The 20,151-nt window shown below is 46.5% G+C and overlaps 1 protein-coding gene across 7 annotated transcripts in view; it reads left to right on the top strand.

Annotated features, from left to right (window-relative positions):
- The window catches only part of HECTD4 (HECT domain E3 ubiquitin protein ligase 4), a 188,927-nt gene that overhangs the window by 154,615 nt on the left and 14,161 nt on the right, over positions 1-20,151 (top strand). For 6 of the 7 annotated variants that reach the window (XM_072802573.1, XM_072802574.1, XM_072802571.1 and 3 more), the window contains 12 exons: positions 2,422-2,582; positions 5,402-5,583; positions 6,770-6,975; positions 7,278-7,408; positions 7,693-7,898; positions 9,407-9,586; positions 12,184-13,490; positions 14,491-14,698; positions 16,689-16,912; positions 17,006-17,157; positions 19,042-19,148; positions 19,646-19,769. In XM_072802573.1, the coding sequence (XP_072658674.1) occupies positions 2,422-2,582; positions 5,402-5,583; positions 6,770-6,975; positions 7,278-7,408; positions 7,693-7,898; positions 9,407-9,586; positions 12,184-13,490; positions 14,491-14,698; positions 16,689-16,912; positions 17,006-17,157; positions 19,042-19,148; positions 19,646-19,769 (3,188 nt within the window). The remainder of the gene's footprint in view (positions 1-2,421; positions 2,583-5,401; positions 5,584-6,769; positions 6,976-7,277; positions 7,409-7,692; positions 7,899-9,406; positions 9,587-12,183; positions 13,491-14,490; positions 14,699-16,688; positions 16,913-17,005; positions 17,158-19,041; positions 19,149-19,645; positions 19,770-20,151) is intronic. The other variant, XM_072802572.1, reaches the window with a different exon arrangement.

Below are 20,151 nucleotides of genomic sequence, written 5' to 3'. Positions count from 1 at the left end.
ATCATGCGGATGGATTCCTCCTCAGACTAGGGATGAGGGAAGTGAGCTGAATGCTCACACCAGATGGCTCACCTGAGGTTTTCTCATGGGCCCAGATCAGGGCTGATGATAAGCTCTTTTTTTAAAATTAATTAATTAATTAATTAATTTATGATAGTCACACACACACACACAGAGAGAGAGAGAGAGAGGCAGAGACATAGGCAGAGGGAGAAGCAGGCTTCATCAGCGGGAGCCCGACGTGGGGTTCAATCCCGGGTCTCCAGGATGGTGCCCTGGGCCAAAGGCAGGCGCCAAACCGCTGCGCCACCCAGGGATTCCCTGATGATAAGCTCTTAATGCTCAGTGCTGTCAGCCCCTTCAGACCACGCTGCCTCTGCCATCATTTTGTCAGCCATGTTCAAACTGTCCCTACCTTCTACCCACCCAAGTCCCGGGGACATTCTCCCATGGTCCTTAATAAATGGATCATCTGTCTTTGTCACGACTGTTACAGACACAAGTCAAAGAAATAGTTTTTTAATTTTGATCATACCATCTCACTGGTTCTTTCAGCCTCCGTTTCCCAGTATGCAACATGAGTGTATTAAACCCATGGGCTTCTCAGCAGGGATAGGGACCGTGAGTGGGGAAGAAGGAACAGAAGATGAGTGTTGGGAAAGCCAAAGCTTTCTTTTGAAAACAGTGTCCTGTGTGAAAGTGATGACTGCGATCGAAAGATCGCATGCACATGCTGGCATTTGAGATGTTTCCCATGCAAGAAAAACTGATAACACATAGTTCAAGCCTAAGAGTCTCTGATGAAAAAGGATCTATCACCACGTAGATAAGCTAGAATCTAGATAGAGGGACTCCTGGCTGGCTCAGTGGTTAAGCATCTGTCTTTGGCTCAGGTTGTGATACTGGGGTCCTGGGATCAGGTCCCACATTGGGCTCCCCACAGGGAGCCTGCTTCTCCCTCTGCCTGTGTCTCTATCTCTGTGTGGGTGTATCTCATGAATAAATAAATAAAATCTTTACAAATAAAAAAAAAAAGGAAAAGAAAGAATCTAGATAGAGATACAGAAATAGGTAATGTTAGGTACCATTAATGTTTTGAAATGGGAAGTTTACATTATTACTGACTCTATTTTACCCGAACTTAATTACAAATCATTATCATTAAATTTTTTAAAGATGTATTTATTTGAGAGAGAGCACACATGAGCAGCAGGAAGAAGAAGAGGGAGAGGGAGAGAATCTCAAGCAGACTATTTGCTGAGCACAGAGCACGACATGGAGCTCAATTAATGACCCTGAGATCATGAACCTGAGCCAGAACCAAGAGTCAGCACTCAACCAACTGAGCCACCCAGGCGCCCCCAGAATTATTAAATATTTAGAGAGGCTATTGACTGGTGGTTTACTAAGGTAAAGGTCCAAGTAGGAAATTCCATCAGTAATACTATTAATCTCCCACTGCCTTCTGATACAACCTTCTGATTCTAGTTGTCAGAAAATATATAACCGACTGTGTTTTTCAGCAGTTGGAAATATGTGCAAGTATAAATTAGAAAAATAAAAATTTTGTTAAAATAATAATTCTGTTATTTCTCAAGTAGAGTCTTTTTTGTTTTAATAATAATCCCTAAACAAAACCTACATTCGTATTTGAATCCAAAGCTTATATGCATGAGTTTACTTTTTATTTTCGTGCAATGAAATAGAGCTATCAGATTCTCTGCTTTTCCAAAATTATTATTTTTTAAAAGATTTATTTATTTGAGAAGAGAGCATGAGTGGGGGGGGGGGCACCTAGGAGGGAAGGAGGAAGAGCAAGAGAGAAAAGCAGACTCCCCACTAAGCACAGAACTCCACACGGAGCTCAATCCCACGACTCTGAGATCATGATCCAAGCCCAAATCATGAGTTGGATGCCCAGCCACTGAGCCACCCAGGTGCCCCATGCTTTTACAGAATTATCAACATAAAACCAACATAAAATAATATGCACCAAATTATTGAAATATAACACTGTTGTCTTTAAATTTCTTTTTTTTATTAGAGTCGGGGGGGAGGGCCAGAGGGAAAGAGAATCTTAAGCAGGCTCCATACCCACCGCGGAGCCAATGAAGGCTCAATCCCACAGCCCTGAGATCATGACCTGAGCCAAAACTGGAGGCAGACACTTAACCAGCTGAGCCACCCAGGGATCCCTGTGTTTAAATTTGTAATTCGTGATTATATACCAGTTGAAATTTGAAAACCAGTATGAAAAAACTAAACACGCTGTTAATACTAACCAGATGTCTTTGACCTTTTAGAGACTCAGTGACATGAAACTAATACTTATTACTGTAATCTATATATGTATTTTAAAACTTGAGGGGGAAAAGTCAGTGCTCAAAAAAATCAAACAGGCCTTTCCTTTAACTGTTGTAGGTAAACGAATTGGTGCAGGTAGAAACATACCTCCGAAGTGAAGGTGTACTGGTCCGATACTGGTATCCCATTGATATGCTGGAAAGGCCCCCAGCAGGCTACCGAAGAACGGCCACCAATGGGCTGGTCACACTCGACAATACCAACCTTCAAATACACAGGTAGAATTAAGCCCTTTTTTCTACTGGATCACAGAAATTCACTTATCATATTTTACCACAAGAACCTTTCATCATAAATAAGCTTTTCCTTCAAAGCTAAGAGAAAGAGAGAAGGAAGCTTGTGACAGCAAAATTGCAGGAGTTGGGAAGAAATGTTGTAGGATCTGGTGTTAACCTGGACTATGCCACAGGCACTCAGCTGTGAGCCGGCAGCAGGGGCAGGGAGGGGATGGTATTGAGGAGTAGCTGGAGATTGGAAGAATGTGGAAAGGTTATCAAGAGCAAAGCCAGCCCAGTAGAGAGAACTAAGAGGATGTCCAGGCCCCACATGAGCAGCCAGCTCATTTGTCCGTTAAGCTAGCCAGGTGTTTTCTTTCTGAATGCATGCACTGTGCCTAGCACTGGGTGGAGGTCACCAAGGAAACATGGGCTTGCCCTCAGTAAGTTGTCTCTCTCTGCTAATTCAAACCTTCTATGGCTTTCCATTTCCCCTGGAGTAGAATCCAAACCATTAACCTGGCTCACAAAACCCATACAAGGGCCCCAAAGTCTCTGCTGTTCCATGTACTCTGTCAGCAGTGCTAGCCTTTTGGGGTGTCTCAGACACACTTGTGTCCTCCACAGTGTCTCTACATGTGCTCTTCCCTCAGTCTGGGGTGCTTTGCCTAGAACTTTGCGTGGCCGTCTCTTTCTTGTCATTCGGATCTCAGTATGTCGCCTTTCCAAAGAGGCTTTGCCTCACTATCTAAAGTAAACATGAAGTCACATGTTGTCAAAGCACTGCATCTTACTTCCTTTCCAGGACCTGATGTTTTTGCCTGTTAGTTTGGTTTAACTTATTGTGTTGTGTTTCCTCCTCCTCGGCTGTGAGGCTCTGAAAAGCAGAGGCTTTGTCTCTTTGCTAGGGCTCCCAGTGTCTAATCTGGACCCTGGCTCACACTGAAAACTCAAAATATCTGTTGAAAAGGATCCCAAAACATATATACTTAAATATCAATATGATAGTCTTAAAAGCTTTTAAAGCTTTATTTCATAAGTCAGTTGTATTTTTGGCAAATGTTTCTGATAGATGTAACTTAATGGCCTTTGACTAGCAACTGAACGAGAAGGCAAGAAAGTGCTTTGTAAGGTTACAGTCAGGCTACAGGTGTAGGACATTTATTCTCAGTATTGTGGTGATTTCAGTATCAAGAGAACTAGCAAATATGCCACATGGGTTTCTTTTTTTTTTTAATTTTTATTTATTTATGATAGTCACAGAGAGAGAGAGAGAGAGAGAGACATAGGCAGAGGGAGAAGCAGGCTCCATGCACCGGGAGCCCGACGTGGGATTTGATCCCGGGTCTCCAGGATCGCGCCCTGGGCCAAAGGCAGGCGCTAAACCGCTGTGCCACCCAGGGATCCCGCCACATGGGTTTCATTGATTAATAAAGTGACTGAATTTCTGGGATGTTCATCAGAGGTATGCTCTAAGGCACTCACATGGCTTAGAAAAAGCAGAAGAGGGCTCAGCTGTGACTTCAGAGACATTAGCAGTCTGCAGGAGCTGCTGGGCAGAGCCAAAATAATCTCCCTGCCAACTGCAGCCTCTGAAATCTGAAGGGAAAGCTGTGGGGAGTAACGGCTTTCAGCTTGCATATTCAGACCTCCTCTGTTTTACTGCCTCGCCTGTTCTGAGCTGTGCTAGTGCCACCAACAAATGGACTTCCGCAGAAGGAGGAAGGTAGAGGTGGTTTGTTTTAAAGTCTGGCAAAAGAATATTAGAGACCAGTGGAGATGAGAAATAAACCACCTAAATGCAGCATCTTAGCTGTGTTAGTTTTCTTAGCTGTAGAAACTCATCAAATCTTATGTGGCTTCTTTAATTGCCGTTATGCCCAAATGTGAGTTATGATAGACCAGCGGTAAATTTAATTCAAATCAGTAGGTGATACAGAATGAGCCCTTATGGCTCCAAGTGGCTTTTAAACCTAGACTTTTTAGAGACAATAGGGCTGCTTCTAACTTGATTTTTTAGTTAGGTGGTTAATATCAGGAGAATTTTTGATAATGGTGATTAGCTTAAAGAAATACAGGGAGCCTCCCCTATGCTTAGTATTAGATTATTTGCCAAGACATGTGATTCTAAATGAGACTTGCTTAGCCACTAATGAGCTGTTATTCAAGGCAAGCCAGTGACTTCAGAAATCATCATATAAAGAGTGTTCACAGAGCATTTTTTATAACAGCTGCAGTGAGCTATAGTTCACATACTGTGAACCCATTTAAAGTCTGCAAGTCAGTGGTGTTTAGTATGTTTACAGAAGTGTGCAGTACTCACCACAATCACTTTTAAAACCTTTTCATAACCCAAAGGAGAAACTCCATGCCCATTCTCTCTTCCAGCTCAACTTTCTTCCATTTCTATGGATTTGCTTGATTCTGGAGTCTGTGAAATGTAATAACGTACTGTGTGGTGCTTTGCGTCTGGCCTTTTTCTCTTGGCATGGTGTCGTCAAGGTTGATCCACATCGTAGCAGGTGTCAGTGCTTTATCCACTGTGTGGATTTACTGTTCTTCACTTGATGGACATTTGGGTTGTTTCCCTTTTTTGGCTACTCTAAGTAGTGCTCATGTAAACATACATGTAGAAGTTTTTGTGTGGACCTCTATTTTCATTCCTTTTTTCCACAGTGATTTTTGAGTAGAGAAAATCCAAACATGCTTAAATATGACTATTTAAGACACAAATGACTAGCTTGGTGTACAGAAGCCAAGACTGGAAGAGTGGCCTTGCAACCCAGCCCCGGCACTCAGTGCTTCTCCCACTTTCCTCGTAGAGAGCTGCTTCGGTGCGAGGCGGCGCTGGCCAGGCTGTACTGCCGTATGGCCCTGCTCAACATCTTTGCCCCGAAGCTGCCACACTTGTTCACCCGCCTCTTTCACATCCCTGCCATCCGGGATATCACCCTGGAGCACCTGCAGCTGCTCTCCAATCAGCTCCTGGCTCCTCCCCTCCCAGGTGAGCCTTAGCTTCCAGCCATACCTGGTGATACCAGCTCAGGGTGGGATAATCCTGAAAGTGAGCTGGCCCTAGGCAGGAGAGTGGGAGGGTGATGGACCTGCTCTCCACTCTCCATGTGATGCAGGGCCTCCAGATTAGTACAGATAAACAGCTCTGAAAAGTCTCAATGATTTGGGCTCTGCTTGCTCACTTTGAAAAATGGAAGTAAACTATATGACCTGTTTAGTCCTTGACTTGTTAAGCACTCATTGAGCTTCCTGACCAAATTGTGGATCAAGGAAAATTAAGCATCACTTAGGAAGTCCTGTCACTGTACAATTCTCACAGACATTCTCACAGGCATTGTTAAGAAAGGAAAATGTTCTTTTTAACAAGCTCCTCCACAGCAGACTTTACTGGTTCATTGTGACTTCCGGTGGAGCTGTTTCAATGGGCCAGGTTGTGTGTATCTGCTAAGCTTGGAGCCCTTGGCAAGGCCCGATGCTGTGTGTTTGCTCCCTGGCAAATGCTAAATGGTGAAGCTACTTAGCCCAGTCCAGGACCCTCTGTCTTCCCCCAGCACCTCAGCCTTTGCCTGCTCATTTTGGCCTCCCAGAAACGAAGATAGGCCTAGCAGGCATCTCCCAGCTGTGGGCTCCCAGCCAGTGTGTGTGTGTGCTGGGGTCCCCAGACCCACCCCAAGAACACAGAGGCTCTAAAACATCTGGAAAGCTTTAAAGTGTGTGTGGAAGAAACTTTGTTGTAATGACCTAACACTTGCTTTACAGACTCCCCAGCAGTTCCTTGGGGGAGCCTCGGGGTGGGCCAGGACACATGAAGTCAGGCTATGGGAACCCCTGCATCTAAGCAGCTCCACTTCTGTTTAAGAAACTTACTTACAAAAAAAGAAAAGAAAAAGAAAGAAAGAAAGAAACAAACAAACAAACAAACTTGCTCCTCCACTTCAGATTTGATTTTAGGAAACAGTTTTGTTGCTTAAAAGAAAGGAAAACTTTAGACCACTGATGTGAACCCCTTCTTCTAACCTGACAGTCCATAGGATCTGATTGGTAATGTCTTATCCGAGACATTGTGTCTGAGCTACCCTGTCTTGGTTAACTGGGCAGGCTGCTCATTGTTACCCAGGCTCTACCCGCCATTGGCTTCTGTTCTGGTGAACTTAGATTTTCTTCCCTGACCCCAGATGGCACCATCAGCTCCAGCTCCATCCTCTTGGCACAGTCTCTGCACCATTGCGTCCACTCCCAGAACTGCTCAGCCACAGACCTCTTCTACCAGGGCAGCTCCCAGACAGTAAGAGAGTGGCTCAATGTGGCCATCACCCGGACTCTGCATCAGGGTGAGGAGAGCCTGTTGGAGCTGACGAAACAGATCTGCTCCTTCCTCCAGGTAGAAGTCTAAAGCTCTAAGTTCCCTGAATTGGGGTTATAATTCTTAATCAGAAGTCTTATTGGCTTACTAAAAATGACACTCTCTCTTCCCCAAACCTGCCCCCTCCCCAAACCAGTCTCCTTTTCCTCAAGGCTTTCTCCCTTGTCCCATCCATAGTGGCCTTTCTCCCCGAGGGCTTTCTTGTCCCACTGAGCCTGTGACTGCATATGCATTGGCTCCATCCTTTGCCTGGGAGTTGGGGAGGATGATACGCTCTCTTGTGTGTAGCCCATGGCTTTCCTTGTTAACTCTCTTTGCAGACAGCACCTGAGCAGTTCCCCTCTGAAGAGTTCCCAATTTCGGAGTCCAAAGTCAACATGGATGTTAATTTCCCTGGGGCGGCTTTTGTTGTCGTGTCTTGCAAAGAAAGTCAGTCTGGATTCCGTAAAGAGTAAGTTGCCCATTCTCCAGGAGAGCTGGTGGGAGAAAAAAGAAAACTGGAGTCTGGTGAAACTGACAGGAGAAAAACTCAAATTGTTTTTACTCTTTCACATGTACTTAATTTGAAATAGTCTATAGTTCTTCTCATATTTCCGCGTTTGGGAAATTCACCCTTATACAGAACGACCCTCTAAGGTGTGGTGGAAATGACCTCCAAATGCCCAGTTCTTACCCTCCATTTCATCCCTGGCATATGCGGCCGGGCTCTGCTGACCCTCCCTTTCGCCTCCACAGCTCCTCCCTGTACAAGGCGCCGTGGGCGCGGGTGCTCGTGTACGGGCTGGGCCACAAAGTCAAGCGAAATGGTCAGCTAAACCTGATCGAGGCTGTCTGTTATCCACGGGATGCGTCTCCAGCCAACACTGGCCTTACACCGCCGCCTACCGCCAACCAGTACCCCTCTGTGATCCTCTCCACAGACAAGGTCCACATCAAACTAGGTATGTCTCTGAGTTAGTGCTTGATAAGAACAGCATGAAGTCATTTTTTGCTTTCCTTCTTTTTGACAATAGAAAGGACTTTGTACCTTGCTGTGTTCCAGTTTCTGGCCAGTAAAGAACAAGAGGTGCTCAGGACAGTGTACTTTAGGGGCAGGAGATGAAATATGATTTTCTTGCCTGGGGCAGGCCTGGCAGATGCTGCTTAGACTTCAGTGGGGATTTCCTTTTCTTTCCTTTCCTTTCCTTTCCTTTCACAAGCGTGCGCTCTGTGGAATGACCTGAACAGAGTGGTCATGTAGCTGCCCTAATTCCAGTGGCCTTCCTCCAGCGTTCATTAAAACTTAATTCTCTCAGGTGTGGGTGGCTCCCTGGGGTGCAGGTAAACATCCTGGTGGCCAGGGGAGCAGGCCCAGTTGGTCTTGTCTTCCTGGCATTCTTTGCTAAGCCTGCGCATGTTTATGTGGGGGCTCCCCCTCTGCTGACCCCTGCTTGTGTGCCCCACGCCCTGGTGCCAGCTGACTGTTTCTGAGAGAACACAAGGAGGCAAGGAAAACCTGGTCAGACTTCCACTGCGCTTCCTTGTCGTGTTTGACGAGAAAGGATGGATCCATGTTCATTAGAGACAAATATAAATTTATTTGACCTCTGGGGAAAAACACAAAAAACCACTTTGATGATATCTTTTCATTAGGGCTGATTTATAGTGCTTTGCCTTTACTAGCTGTTCTTTAAACTTTATAATTAAATAAGCAGAAGATCTTTATCTTCTCACTCCCCAGTTATCACAAGATAAACGTTCACCCCAAAATGCAGGCCAGTCCAACATGGTTCCTCCTGACTTGTCCCAAGATCCCCAGACCCCTAATGGCCTAACTTATGTCTGATCAGAGCTTGCAGTGGGCCTTGGGGTGTGGTGCAGGATGTGGTGGAGGGTGGATGTCAAGCCTTGGGGTCTTTTCCCTCTCACTGTAGCATCTCTGGCCAGATTTAGGCCGTGCAGTGACACAAGGTAATGAGGAAGAATCCAAGCTGAGGAGTCTGGTAGCGCTAGTCTACTCTGTAACCTGATACAAGTTTATTGGTCTCATGGGATTGCAGCCACACCCCAGCTGCAATCCAGGTGATTAATAAACAGCTGATTATTCCTTTACCAAGCCAGGAATATTCTAATGAAGCATCTTTAAGGTCTGACTTAGTATTTCCATGCTGACTTATTAGGCTGGCCAGTATCTAAGCAGCTAGTGAGTATTTATCCTCCCTATTCTCGTCTCTGCCCGTTGTCCCCTCATTCCACTGATAAATGGACTTTGGAGGGATGGCCTCTGACTTCTCCGGCACCTGCAGCGGACTCTATGTGGGGGTTATGTTTCCTTTCGCCTCCAGCAGATGAGCAAGTTGGCTTTCCTTCCAGCTCTGTTCTTCCACACACACCTGGTGGGTCCCTTTCTTAGGCTTATTTTGATCAGGTGCTGCCAATTACGAGACTTCTTCCTTGGCCTCTCTTCTAGGGGTGTCTCCACCTCCTGGAGCTGTGCTAGTGTTGCATTCTCTGCCCCTGGAGTTCCCTCTGGCTATGGCCTTCACGGAACAGCTGCTGTCCTGGAGGTCAGAGGATGGTGAAGGGAGATCCGAAGATGAGCCCGACACCATCCCCACATCTGTCCTCCTGCAAGTTGTAGAGCTGCTGGGTAAGGCTTACCTTCCTCCCACACTGGGCTGGGAGAGCTAGCTCAGTGCCTGAGGAAGGGGCTTGTCACTGGTGGTCTCTTGTTAGGTGGGTGTCATTTGAAAAGGGCTTATGGAGTTGACAGTCATATAGAGCCTAGCCTTCTTGGTTTTTTGAAGATTTATTTATTTATTTTGAGAGAGAGAGAGAGCACATAGGAGGGGGAAGGGATGAGTGTCTCAAGCAGATTCTGCACAGAGCCCAACATAGGGCTTGATCTCACAACCCTGAGAGTCAGACACTTAGCTGACTGTGTCCCGACAGACGTCCCTGCAATCTCACCTTCTACATACATGACAGTGCAGGGTATTATTATTTTGAGGGGTGGCAACTAATCATGAAAATTAGATTATTTTTATCATACTTTAAAACATGAATATGTGCCATTTTCATAACTTTGGAGATGAAAGGTGGTGTAGGAGTAAATAATGTTGCAGGATCAAACATTATAACTTCATAGTTCCTGAAAGGTTAAAAGGGGTTGCATTTTGGTAAAATTCAATAGAAAGGTAAACTTCAGAGTTGTGTATTTTTCCATATGTAAATTCACCTCAAATTCTACATAAATATTGAACTTCATTAGTGATATATCTGCCTAAGTGTTCAGGGATAAAACAGACTAACGTCTGCAACTTATTTTGAAATAACTACCAGATGAGTTTCTGGGTGAATAGAGGGGTAGATAGGTAGCTACATAAGAGCAAATACTGCAGAGTGTTACTGGGAGAACCTGGTGGTGTATGCACAGGTGTTTACTGTATAAGTAGCTCAACTTCCCTATACTTTTGAAATTATTTATGATGTAGGAGGGAAAAAGTCCTCTTGCATGCCCTCAGGGGTCAGACAGATGATGTCAGTGGGGGACATGAGAGTGGGCCAGAGCACCTCATGCTCTGCCAGTCTCTGAGCCCTGTCACTCATTGCTACATGAGAAGGTGACCCCGATCCTGCCAGCTATTATTATATTTTATTTCAAGAAAAGCCAGTAATGTAGATATTGATGTGAATTTCCCAGTTTTTCAATGTTGGCAACTAAATTTTTTTTTTTTGGTAAGATTTTATTTATTTGACAGAGAGGGAGACAGCACAAGCAGGGGGAGTGGCAGAGCGAGAGGGAGAAGCAGGGAGCCTGATGCGGGGCTCAGTCCCAGGACCCCGGGATCTTATGACATGAGCCGAAGGCAGATGCTTAACCAACTGAGCCACCCAGGCACCCTTCAAATTCCTTAAAATACTTTGGGGCATAGGATCAAGGAAGGTGAGCAGGAAACCACCATGAGAAGGAGAGGTCTGTGGGCAGTCTCCACTCACGGCTGCCATTTGCAATCTGGGTGGAGGATAATTCTCTCTAAGGCTGTCCTCTTACAGAGGTGGCAAAAAGCAGAGGAAGGACGATGGCGAGGAGGTCACATGAGCATCTGAAGGGGTGCCCCTGAGGCCCGTAGGCACTTGCTTGTTCTCTGTGAATGGTTTCCTGGGACCCCACGTGGCATGACCAGCATGAGTTTATTTTCAGTTAAGTTACAAAGCAGCATCACCCCTAGGAGATCAGGCAGCTTAATGTGAATTTAAGATGCACATCTGACACGAAGGGGATCTTGGAACAAACCTGTGACCCATCTTCTTGTGCTAGACCCTGTTTCCTGAACTTCAGTCCTCCTCATTACAATCTTTATGTGATTGCCATGCCTACGAATTGTGCCTGTTGGTATTTATTGTTTTGGTTTTTTGGCAATCAGCTCTTTTCTCCTTTTTTTAAACTTTAATTTTAAAGGAAACTTTATGTTGCCACTTTAAATGAAAAATTAGTATCCCTTGCCATAATTAGAAGGTTTACTATAAAATAGTTTCCATTAGGAAATTTGACCATTGTTGCCTGTCAGAGGCTCTGGGTCTGTGGCGCATTCTCTATGAAAGATACACTTCCTGCAGTAAGACTTTCTTGTGGACAAAATCAGGACTGGAAGGGGAGTAAGGAAGGAATACCTTCGGGTGCCTGGGTGACTTAGTTGGTTAAGTGTCTGCCTTTGGCTCAGGTCATGATCCCAGGGTCCTGGGATTGAGCCACACGTTGGGCTCCCTGCTTAGCAGGGGTTCTGCTTCTTCCCTCCCTGCTCGTTCTCTCTCTCTCTCTCTCTCTCTCTCTCTCTCTCTTTCTCAAATAAATAAATAAAATCTTAAACAAAAATAAAAGGAATATCTCGTCAGTTTGTTGTTCTGGGTTGTCTGATAAAATTGGATTGTGTGTCCCCAATAGTAAGCATCTCATGATTTGGGAAGTACTATTCTTGTGACTTGTCACCAACTCATTTGATAAACCTTATGAGAAAGAAAGAAATATTTTTTGGTGTGAGCCATAGAACCCAGCTCTGTGCAATCATGTGGCATAGGGGTTAAGACCATAGACTCTGGGGGCCATCAACCAGGTTTCAGCTCTTTGAGCCTCTGTTTTTTCATCTGTGAGATAGGGATTGATAACACAGTGCCAGGAACAGTCCTCAGTAAGGAACAAGTGCCATACAAGTGACAGCTGCTGCTATTGTTTTATATTTGCCTCAGGAAACTTCCTGTGGACAACAGACATGGCGGCCTGCGTGAAGGAGCTTGTTTTCCATCTCCTGGCAGAGCTGCTGCGCACAGTGCATGCCCTGGAGCAGAGGAAGCACCCTGCTGGCCTGTCCTCCTCCATTGCCCTTCAGCTGAACCCCTGTCTGGCCATGCTGATGGCTTTGCAGTCGGAGCTCCATAAGCTATACGATGAGGAGACCCAGAGCTGGGTCTCGGGCAGCACATGTGGAGGCTCAGGGTCAGCAGTGACCACCGACCAAGGCAGGTTCTCTACATACTTTCACGCACTCATGGAAGGTTGCCTGGCAGTGGCCGAAGTGACCCTGCCCACCAACATGAGCGTCACAGCCAGCGGGGTGACCTCAACAACCACTCCAAATCTCAGTGACTCCTCGTCCTCCTCATCCTCTTCCCCGGGACAGACACCACAGAGCCCCAGCCTCCTGTCTAAGAGGAAGAAAGTCAAGATGAAGCGGGAAAAGGCCTCATCCTCTGGGAAACGCCAGTCGTCCCGCTCGGTGGAGTCAGACTCTGCCATGCTCAGCATTGGGGGCAGCAAGCCAGAAGACATGCTGTGGTTTCATCGAGCCCTCACCCTGCTCATCATTCTCCGACACCTCACCAGGAAGGACCCACAGGGGCTGGGTGTGACAAGCGATGCCATCGCTGACGCCTGCCAGGCGCTGGTAGGCCCCACCGCACACAGCCGCTTGCTGGTGATCTCTGGAATCCCCACCCACCTGGACGAGGGTGTCGTCAGGGGTGCTATCCGTAAGGCCTGCAATGCCCACGGTGGGGTCTTTAAAGATGAGATCTACATCCCCCTGCAGGATGAAGACCCCAAGAAGCCAAAGGATAAGGCTGAGGGTGGTGATGGAAAAGCTGAACCAGAGAAGACCCTTGGCTTCCCCAGCACGGACAGTTTGGAGGTCAGCACATCCAGCAGCCTGACCCCTGCCATGAGCATCAGCGCATCTGCTTCCACCAGCCAGGCCTCCATCTGCAGCTCCCAGGGTATTTCTCAGACAGTCAGTGACCTCTCTGTGGATCCGCTGCCCTCGGGCCTCGAGCCACCCATCCCTCCTGGCTTATTGGAGCCCCACGTGGTATCCAGCCAGGAGAGTCTAGACATCTCCCTATGCAGCACTGGCAGCCTGGGGAGCCTGGGGAGCCTGGGGGAGCCACTGGACAATGCGGAGACAGCCTCTGTGTCAGACATGGGCTCCATGTACACAGTCACATCCCTGGACAACCAGGCCCTCGCAGCACGCCCCATCAAAGGCTTCGCAGTCGTGGAGGTAACAGTGCTCATGCCTTGGCAACCACTAAAATCATGAGCAGCTTGAATTCCCCCCCCCCCCGCCTTGTTAAACATCCCAGTATTATTTCCAAGGGATTAAGCGATAGGTGATATTAGGGCTCCCTGAGGCAGCTCTTGGAAGCCGCCATGATTTATTATGTTGATTATCTGTGTCTGAGGTCACATTCTGAAGAGTGAATTCAAGCCTGATGTCATGAAGTAAATGTGGTTTGTTGCTGAGTATGGGAGGGAGACAGAGGGGTTCAAGGGCCTGACCTTTCCCAGTGGATGGTCTTTATCAAGTGCATTCCAGCTCAGGCCCACCGGTATATATCTGAGTGGCCTTAGGTGGTTTTAAACATTGTTATCAGCGGGAGGGATCTTAGCTGATCCTGTGAGAACAGACTTGCCATTCTGTTCTGGGTGATTCTGAGTTTCCAGGTCACATTTCCACTTCAGAATCCCATCTGCTTCTTGAGCCTCCTTGTTTAGAAATCCTACATCCAAAAAAAAAAAAAAGGAAAAAGAAATCCTATATCCTGTGTCTTCACCCTTGTGTGAGGGGAGTCAGACTCAGAATAAAGCTGTCCTCCCATTATTGGATATGGTGAGGAAGGCACTAGAAGGGAAAGGGTATTGCTTTGCTCTTCCAGAGCACTAACAGGAGAGCTCAAGAACCCAGTGGTTGGTTTATTCCCTGGAATCACTTAATATATGCACTTTCTTCCTGGGGGCTTTCTCAGAGCTGAGTGTGGACTTTAGCTCCTTGGGCATGAAAGTAAAGCTGCAGACCTGATTGGGGTTTAGCAACAGAGATTTCTGGCTGAGATGTCCCCCTCCAGGTTACTGCAGTTGGTGTGAAGCAGAGACATTCCCAGTGAGGCCAGCTCGCGTGAGTCAGCACTCACAGCACTGAGACCAGGAGAGGATTTCAGGGAAAGGTGGGAAGGCAAGCAAGGTCATTACTCCAATCCTGACCCTTCTCTCTGTTCACACAGATAAGATCCCGAGCCAAAATTGAGAAAATTCGAGCAAGTTTATTTAACAATAATGACTTGATTGGTTTGTCAAGTTTGGATGGTGAAGATGAATTGATGGAGATGTCAACAGAAGAGATTCTCACTGTGTCTGTAGTAAATCAGAGCCTGTTTGATACTCAGGGGAGCCCAGGGTTAGAGGATTATTTCAATGATAAGTCAATTAAAGGTGGGTTATGGAATTTTTTTTTTAATTAACAGACTTTTTTGGGGGCAGTTTTAAATTTATAGGAAAAAATGAGCCAAAGTCCTCTGCTCTCTCTGTACCCAATATCTACTACTTTTTTAATATCCTACCTGAGAAAGGAATTTTGGCAGCCACCCGAATTGAGAAGATGCTGGGTGGCTCTCGGGAGATGGGACAGATGTTCTCTGTTTGGCTCATGGAAGCTGGCAGGGCTCTGAGGACCATGAGGGCACCCTTGCCTCTAGCCTGCTGTGCTCCAGCCTGCTGAGAGAGCGCCAGGAACCATGTGCCACAGCCTGCCTCGGGCTCAGAAGTGGTCTTGTAAATGAAATTGATGAATCAGCAAATTCTGCCCCTGAAACTGATAATACAAATACACTCTATATCTATATTAACAAAATCGAATTTAAATGAAAAAAAATTTTTAAGTGGGCATCCCTAGATAAATAGTATTTTATTTTACTTATTTATTTTTAAAGGTTTTATTCATGAGAGACAGAGAAAGGCAGAGACATAAGCAGAGGGAGAAGCAGGTTCCCTGCAGGGAGCCTGATGTGGGACTTGATCCGAGGACCCTGGGATCACGCCTTGAGCCAAAGGCAGACACTCAACCACTGAGCCTTGAGCCAAAGGCAGACACTCAACCACTGAGCCACCCAGCTGTCCCGATAAAATAACACTTTAACTGAATATTTATAGAAGTTAAAATCAAGACAAAATACCCACAAATGAACAGACTTTACTATTTTAAATAGTAAAATTTTAAATAAAGATGGAATCGGTATTACTGATTATTCCTTTCACATCAGGCTCTAATATGGCCTGGCACAGTACTGTTGATATATTAATTTTGATTTCTTTTTCTGATTCATTTTGAAATATGAATCTTGATCACTGCATTTTTGGGGAATCTTGCACCTGTGGGGGCCACCTGGGTCTCCTCATCCCAGTCTTAGCACCAGCCTCGTATTACTATGCATTTGGCCCCTCAGCTCTCTGCAGCCCACGTGGAGATGACTGCCATAAGGTCTGAGGCCTTTTTCTGCCATAACTAATGCTCTGCCAACCTTTTTGTACATTGACTCTGAATTTAGATCTAGTTCCTGGTCCAATTCTAGTCAGACCTTCTACTCGGTCATTTGGCCATGTTGGTGCCACACACATTTTGCTAGAGACTCTTAAATTAGGGTCCTGCTGAGTCCACTCCCTCCTCAGCCTGGGGCCCGTGAAGCCCTGTGGGCGGGGCAGGAAGGAGAAGGGAGTGATGAGCAAGGCATTTTAGCCCCTGTACCTGGGTCTTTGGCCACGAAAAGCATCAGATGGGGTTCTGATGGATTCCTGAGGCCCATCCTCTGGAGCACTTGTTTGGGAACAAAAAAATTTTTTTTCTCTCGTGCTCGTGGACAGTTTTCTTATATGTGAGAACTTTCTTTTCCCACCCCTGCTCATTGTGCCATTTTTGAACCATACTCTCTAATAGGAAACTTGCTTGACGACTTGTGCTTTGCACCAACAATGCTTTCAGGCTCTGTATCCTTCTGTTCCTTTGGAACAGCCCATCACAAATGTGTTAAGGTAGATTAAACTGCTATAATAAGTAGCCCTAAGAATGCAGTGGCTCAAATGCAGTGGAAGTGTGTTTCTTGCACGTGGAAGAATCCAGGGGGAGTGCCGAGGTCTGCCATCCCAGGGGGGTGTCATTTCTAGGCAGCCAGTGGAGGGGGTCAGCGCAGAAGAGAGCAGACTGGGAGTGGTTCACGTCCCACATCACAGGACCACACCCAACAGCAGCTGCAGTGTGTGCCCAGAAAGGGGAAACCAGGTTTCAGTGGGTAGCTTGTCATCACCACTCAACGTCTGTTACCTACATTCAGAACGGGAGTTGTATATGAGAAACAGAGATCTGCAGGGCTTATCATGATGTGGCATGTTCATGGCAGAATTGTTTTGTCCTCTCCCCATTTTGTAACAGGTGAGAAGCTGGTGCCCGGTGCCAGAGAGGTGCTCACAGAGATATTTAAGAGCTGTGCCCATTCAGAGCAGATGCTGAGCCTTACACCAGCAAAGCCCATCAAAGTGTCGGACATTTATCTTAGCAAAGAGCAGATCAACTCCCAGACACCAGGGAACCTCCTCCACCTCTTCTTCACCAATGTCCGGCCTCCCAAAAAGGTGCTGGAGGACCAGCTCACCCAGGTAGCCACCCATCCCCACCATGCTGAGGCTGGGCCTCGGGCACGCCTTGAGGTGATCCTGAGGAGACCCCTATCTCCCTTTGGTGCTCTGCAGATCCTGAGGAAATATGGCGTGCCAAAACCCAAGTTCGACAAGAGCAAGTACAGCAAAGGCGGGAAAGAGCAGCACCCCGTGAAAGTGGTGAGCACTAAGCGGCCCATCACCAAGCCACCTGCCAAGGACAAGGCTGTGCTCAACAGTGTCAGGTGGGCATCTGAGGAACTCAGAAGATGGGCTGGGCAGGGACCTAGGGCCTCCTCCTCCAAGGCTTCCTGCCAGGCTCTCTGGGCCTCTGGGGAGTGGACACCGTGGCTCTCCTTTGCAGCTGTCATTTTGGTCCCCAGCTTCATCAACTGAAAAAGCATGTTTCATTCTATCCACAAGTGTAGTAAAATCTGGACCACACAGGCAGACAAAAGCAGACCAGTCTGAAGTAATAAACCATCCAAAATGTACAGAATTGTTTTAAAAAAAGAAATCTGACTTCTTTTAACCACACAAATAATACATAGTTATTATAGAAAAACTATAAAATGCATATTGAAAAAATATATAACTACCCCACACATAGCAAACATTTTTAACAGTTTAAGTACCTAAGCTTTTATTGATACATATATATATTATTTTCTTAAATTTTAAATGGCTAAAGGGGCACCGGAGTGGCTCAGCCAGGTAAGCATCCAACTCTGTTTCGGCTCAGGCTGTGACCTCAGGGTGGTGAGATCGAGCGTGGAGTCAGGCTCCACACTAGTCGTAGAGCCTGCTGAAGATTATCCCTCTCCCCTACTGTGCTCCCCCCAAGAAGCTCACTCTCTCTCAAAAGAATAAATTTTTTTTTAAAAGATTTTACTTATCTATTCATGAGAGACAGAGAAAGAGGCAGAGGGAGAAGCAGGCTCTCCGCAGGAGCCCGATGTGAGACTCGATCCCAGACCCTGGGATCACACCCTGAGTCAAAGGCAGATAACTGCTGAGCCACCCAGGTGTCCCAGAATAAATTAATTTTAAATGGCTAAAATAGTACAGAATTCAAAAGCATATGCAGCAAAAAGCTATTCCTCTTCCCCTTAATCCTCCAGGCTCCCTGTCCCTCTCCATGAGACTGCCAGTGTTACTTCCCTAGCCTTCCAGAACTCTTCTGTGTATACACAAGAAATGGGCACGTGCCCAGATGTCCCCATACCTCACATGGTGGCCTGTACCTTGCTGTTTCCATTTACTGCTAATCTGGGAGGTGATTCCATATATGCACAAAAAGAACTTCCTCATTCCTTTTTGAGAGGGGAATTATTTGAGCGAGAGCATGAGTAGGGGGTAGGGGCAGAGAGAGAGGGAGAAGGAGATTCCTTGCTAAGCAGGGATCCCGATGTGGGGCTTAATCCCAGGACCCCAGGTTAATGATCTGAGCTGAAGGCAGACACTTAATAGACTGAGCCACCCAGGCGACCCTCCTTTTTTTTTTTTTAATAGCTCTATAATATTTCATGTATGGATATGCATAGATATTTAATAGAATTTTCTGTAGACCTAGGTAAATAACTCAAGAAGTCAAAATTGAAACTTTGGTAGCAAAATGTTACCTGGCGAGAGTCTCCAATAGGAATTGTTTGAAGAATCAGAAAAATAGTGTCTTTATTAATAAATCATACATAAATTGTGCTCATAAATCAGTACAGTGCAATAAAATTTTCTACAATGGAAATCTGTGCAGTTTCCCTGTTTGCTATTGAATGCGGTCACCAGTAGTCACATGTGGCTACTGAACACTTGAAATGTGGCCAGTGTGATCAAGGAACTGAGTTTGTATTTTTTTTTTTTTTTAATTTAAGTAGCTATATCTGGCTAGTGACTACTTCTTAGTACAGCTCTAAAGGTTGTAGAAGGAATGAAAAGCATGTCTCACAGTGAAAGCATCCATTTGTCCTCCTGATTTGCTCAGGGAACTTCTTGGTAGGAACAGAAGCCCTTTGGGAACCGGGGACTGTAGTTGCGGGAGTCCGAACTCATGCATGTATGAGGCTCAGTGCATCCTCTGTCAGGATGAGGTGTGAACACAGGAATTCTGATTGCAATGCTCTGGTCTACAGCAGGACTGCCTTAAGTGAGAAGAAGCCAACTGTGAAGCCAAAGTCCCCTGAAAAGAGCAAGCCAGATGAGAAGGACCCAGAGAAGTCACCCACCAAAAAACAAGAAGGTGAATGAGCAGCTTGGGCCTGGACTGGCAGGCCCCTGGGACCAGCCTCCTGGCTTCTGCCAACTTGCCTGGGCTCCCTTGGGCTTTGGGTTAGGCACATCCTCGATGCCATCTTTGACCATGAATTTATGGAGGTCAAAATAGCTCCCAAGATACCATGCTCCCAGGGCAAAGAGTAGATGATAGCGATTGAAAGTAAAGATCTGGAAATCTGCTTAGAAATTTGCTTCCGGAGGCATTTACCTGGGCATTAGAACTTGAGCCTCATAAAAGCCCAAGCAGAGCTGGAGAAGTCAGGCTGTGGCTTGCTGACCCCATGAGGTCAGGGATTGTGGTTGGCCTCAGGTGGTGGGTGGAGGCCAGTGACAGACCCTGGAGGGCCAGGAGGTGGGGCACAGGTGGATTGGGCCCCCCCAGAGATGCCACCAGGGCATTCCGCGAGGTCCCTGCTGTGGGAGGTTCTTCCAAACTCCTAACTCTCAACATTTCTCCATCAGTCCCTGAGGAGAAATATCTAACCTTGGAAGGATTTCACAAGTTTGTTATTGACCGAGCCAAGCAAGACATCCGTAGTGTCTGGAGGGCAATTTTATCCTGTGGTTATGACCTTCACTTTGAGAGGTAAGAAGTTGTCCCTCTACCCAATTGATACCTTGCATAAAAATTGTTTTCAGCCACCAGAGGCATCCCCAAGAAAATCCCTGCTGGATACCATTCCATCTGCTGCTCTAAAGGCCTACTGAGTTTCTAACTTTTTGTAACTGTCAAAGTGGGTTTTAGAACCCACTTGGAAACAAACTCTGTTCTAAACAACAAGTTCATCTTCTCGCAGTTCTGGAGGTCAAGGCATCAGTTCTGGAGGTTGGTTTCTGCTGAGGCCTCTCGTTGGCTTATGGACAGTCACCTTCTCCCTGTGCTCACATGACCTTGCCAGTGTGCAGCACGTCCCCACTGCTGCCCACCTCTGAGGAGGACGGCCTCCTGCTGGTAAAGGAGGGCCTCC

Source organism: Canis lupus, chromosome 27 (assembly GCF_048164855.1).
Source record: "Canis lupus baileyi chromosome 27, mCanLup2.hap1, whole genome shotgun sequence".
Lineage (NCBI taxonomy): Eukaryota > Metazoa > Chordata > Mammalia > Carnivora > Canidae > Canis > Canis lupus.
Note: the sequence above shows the minus strand (reverse complement) of the source record. Positions and strands in the feature narration are given on the sequence as shown.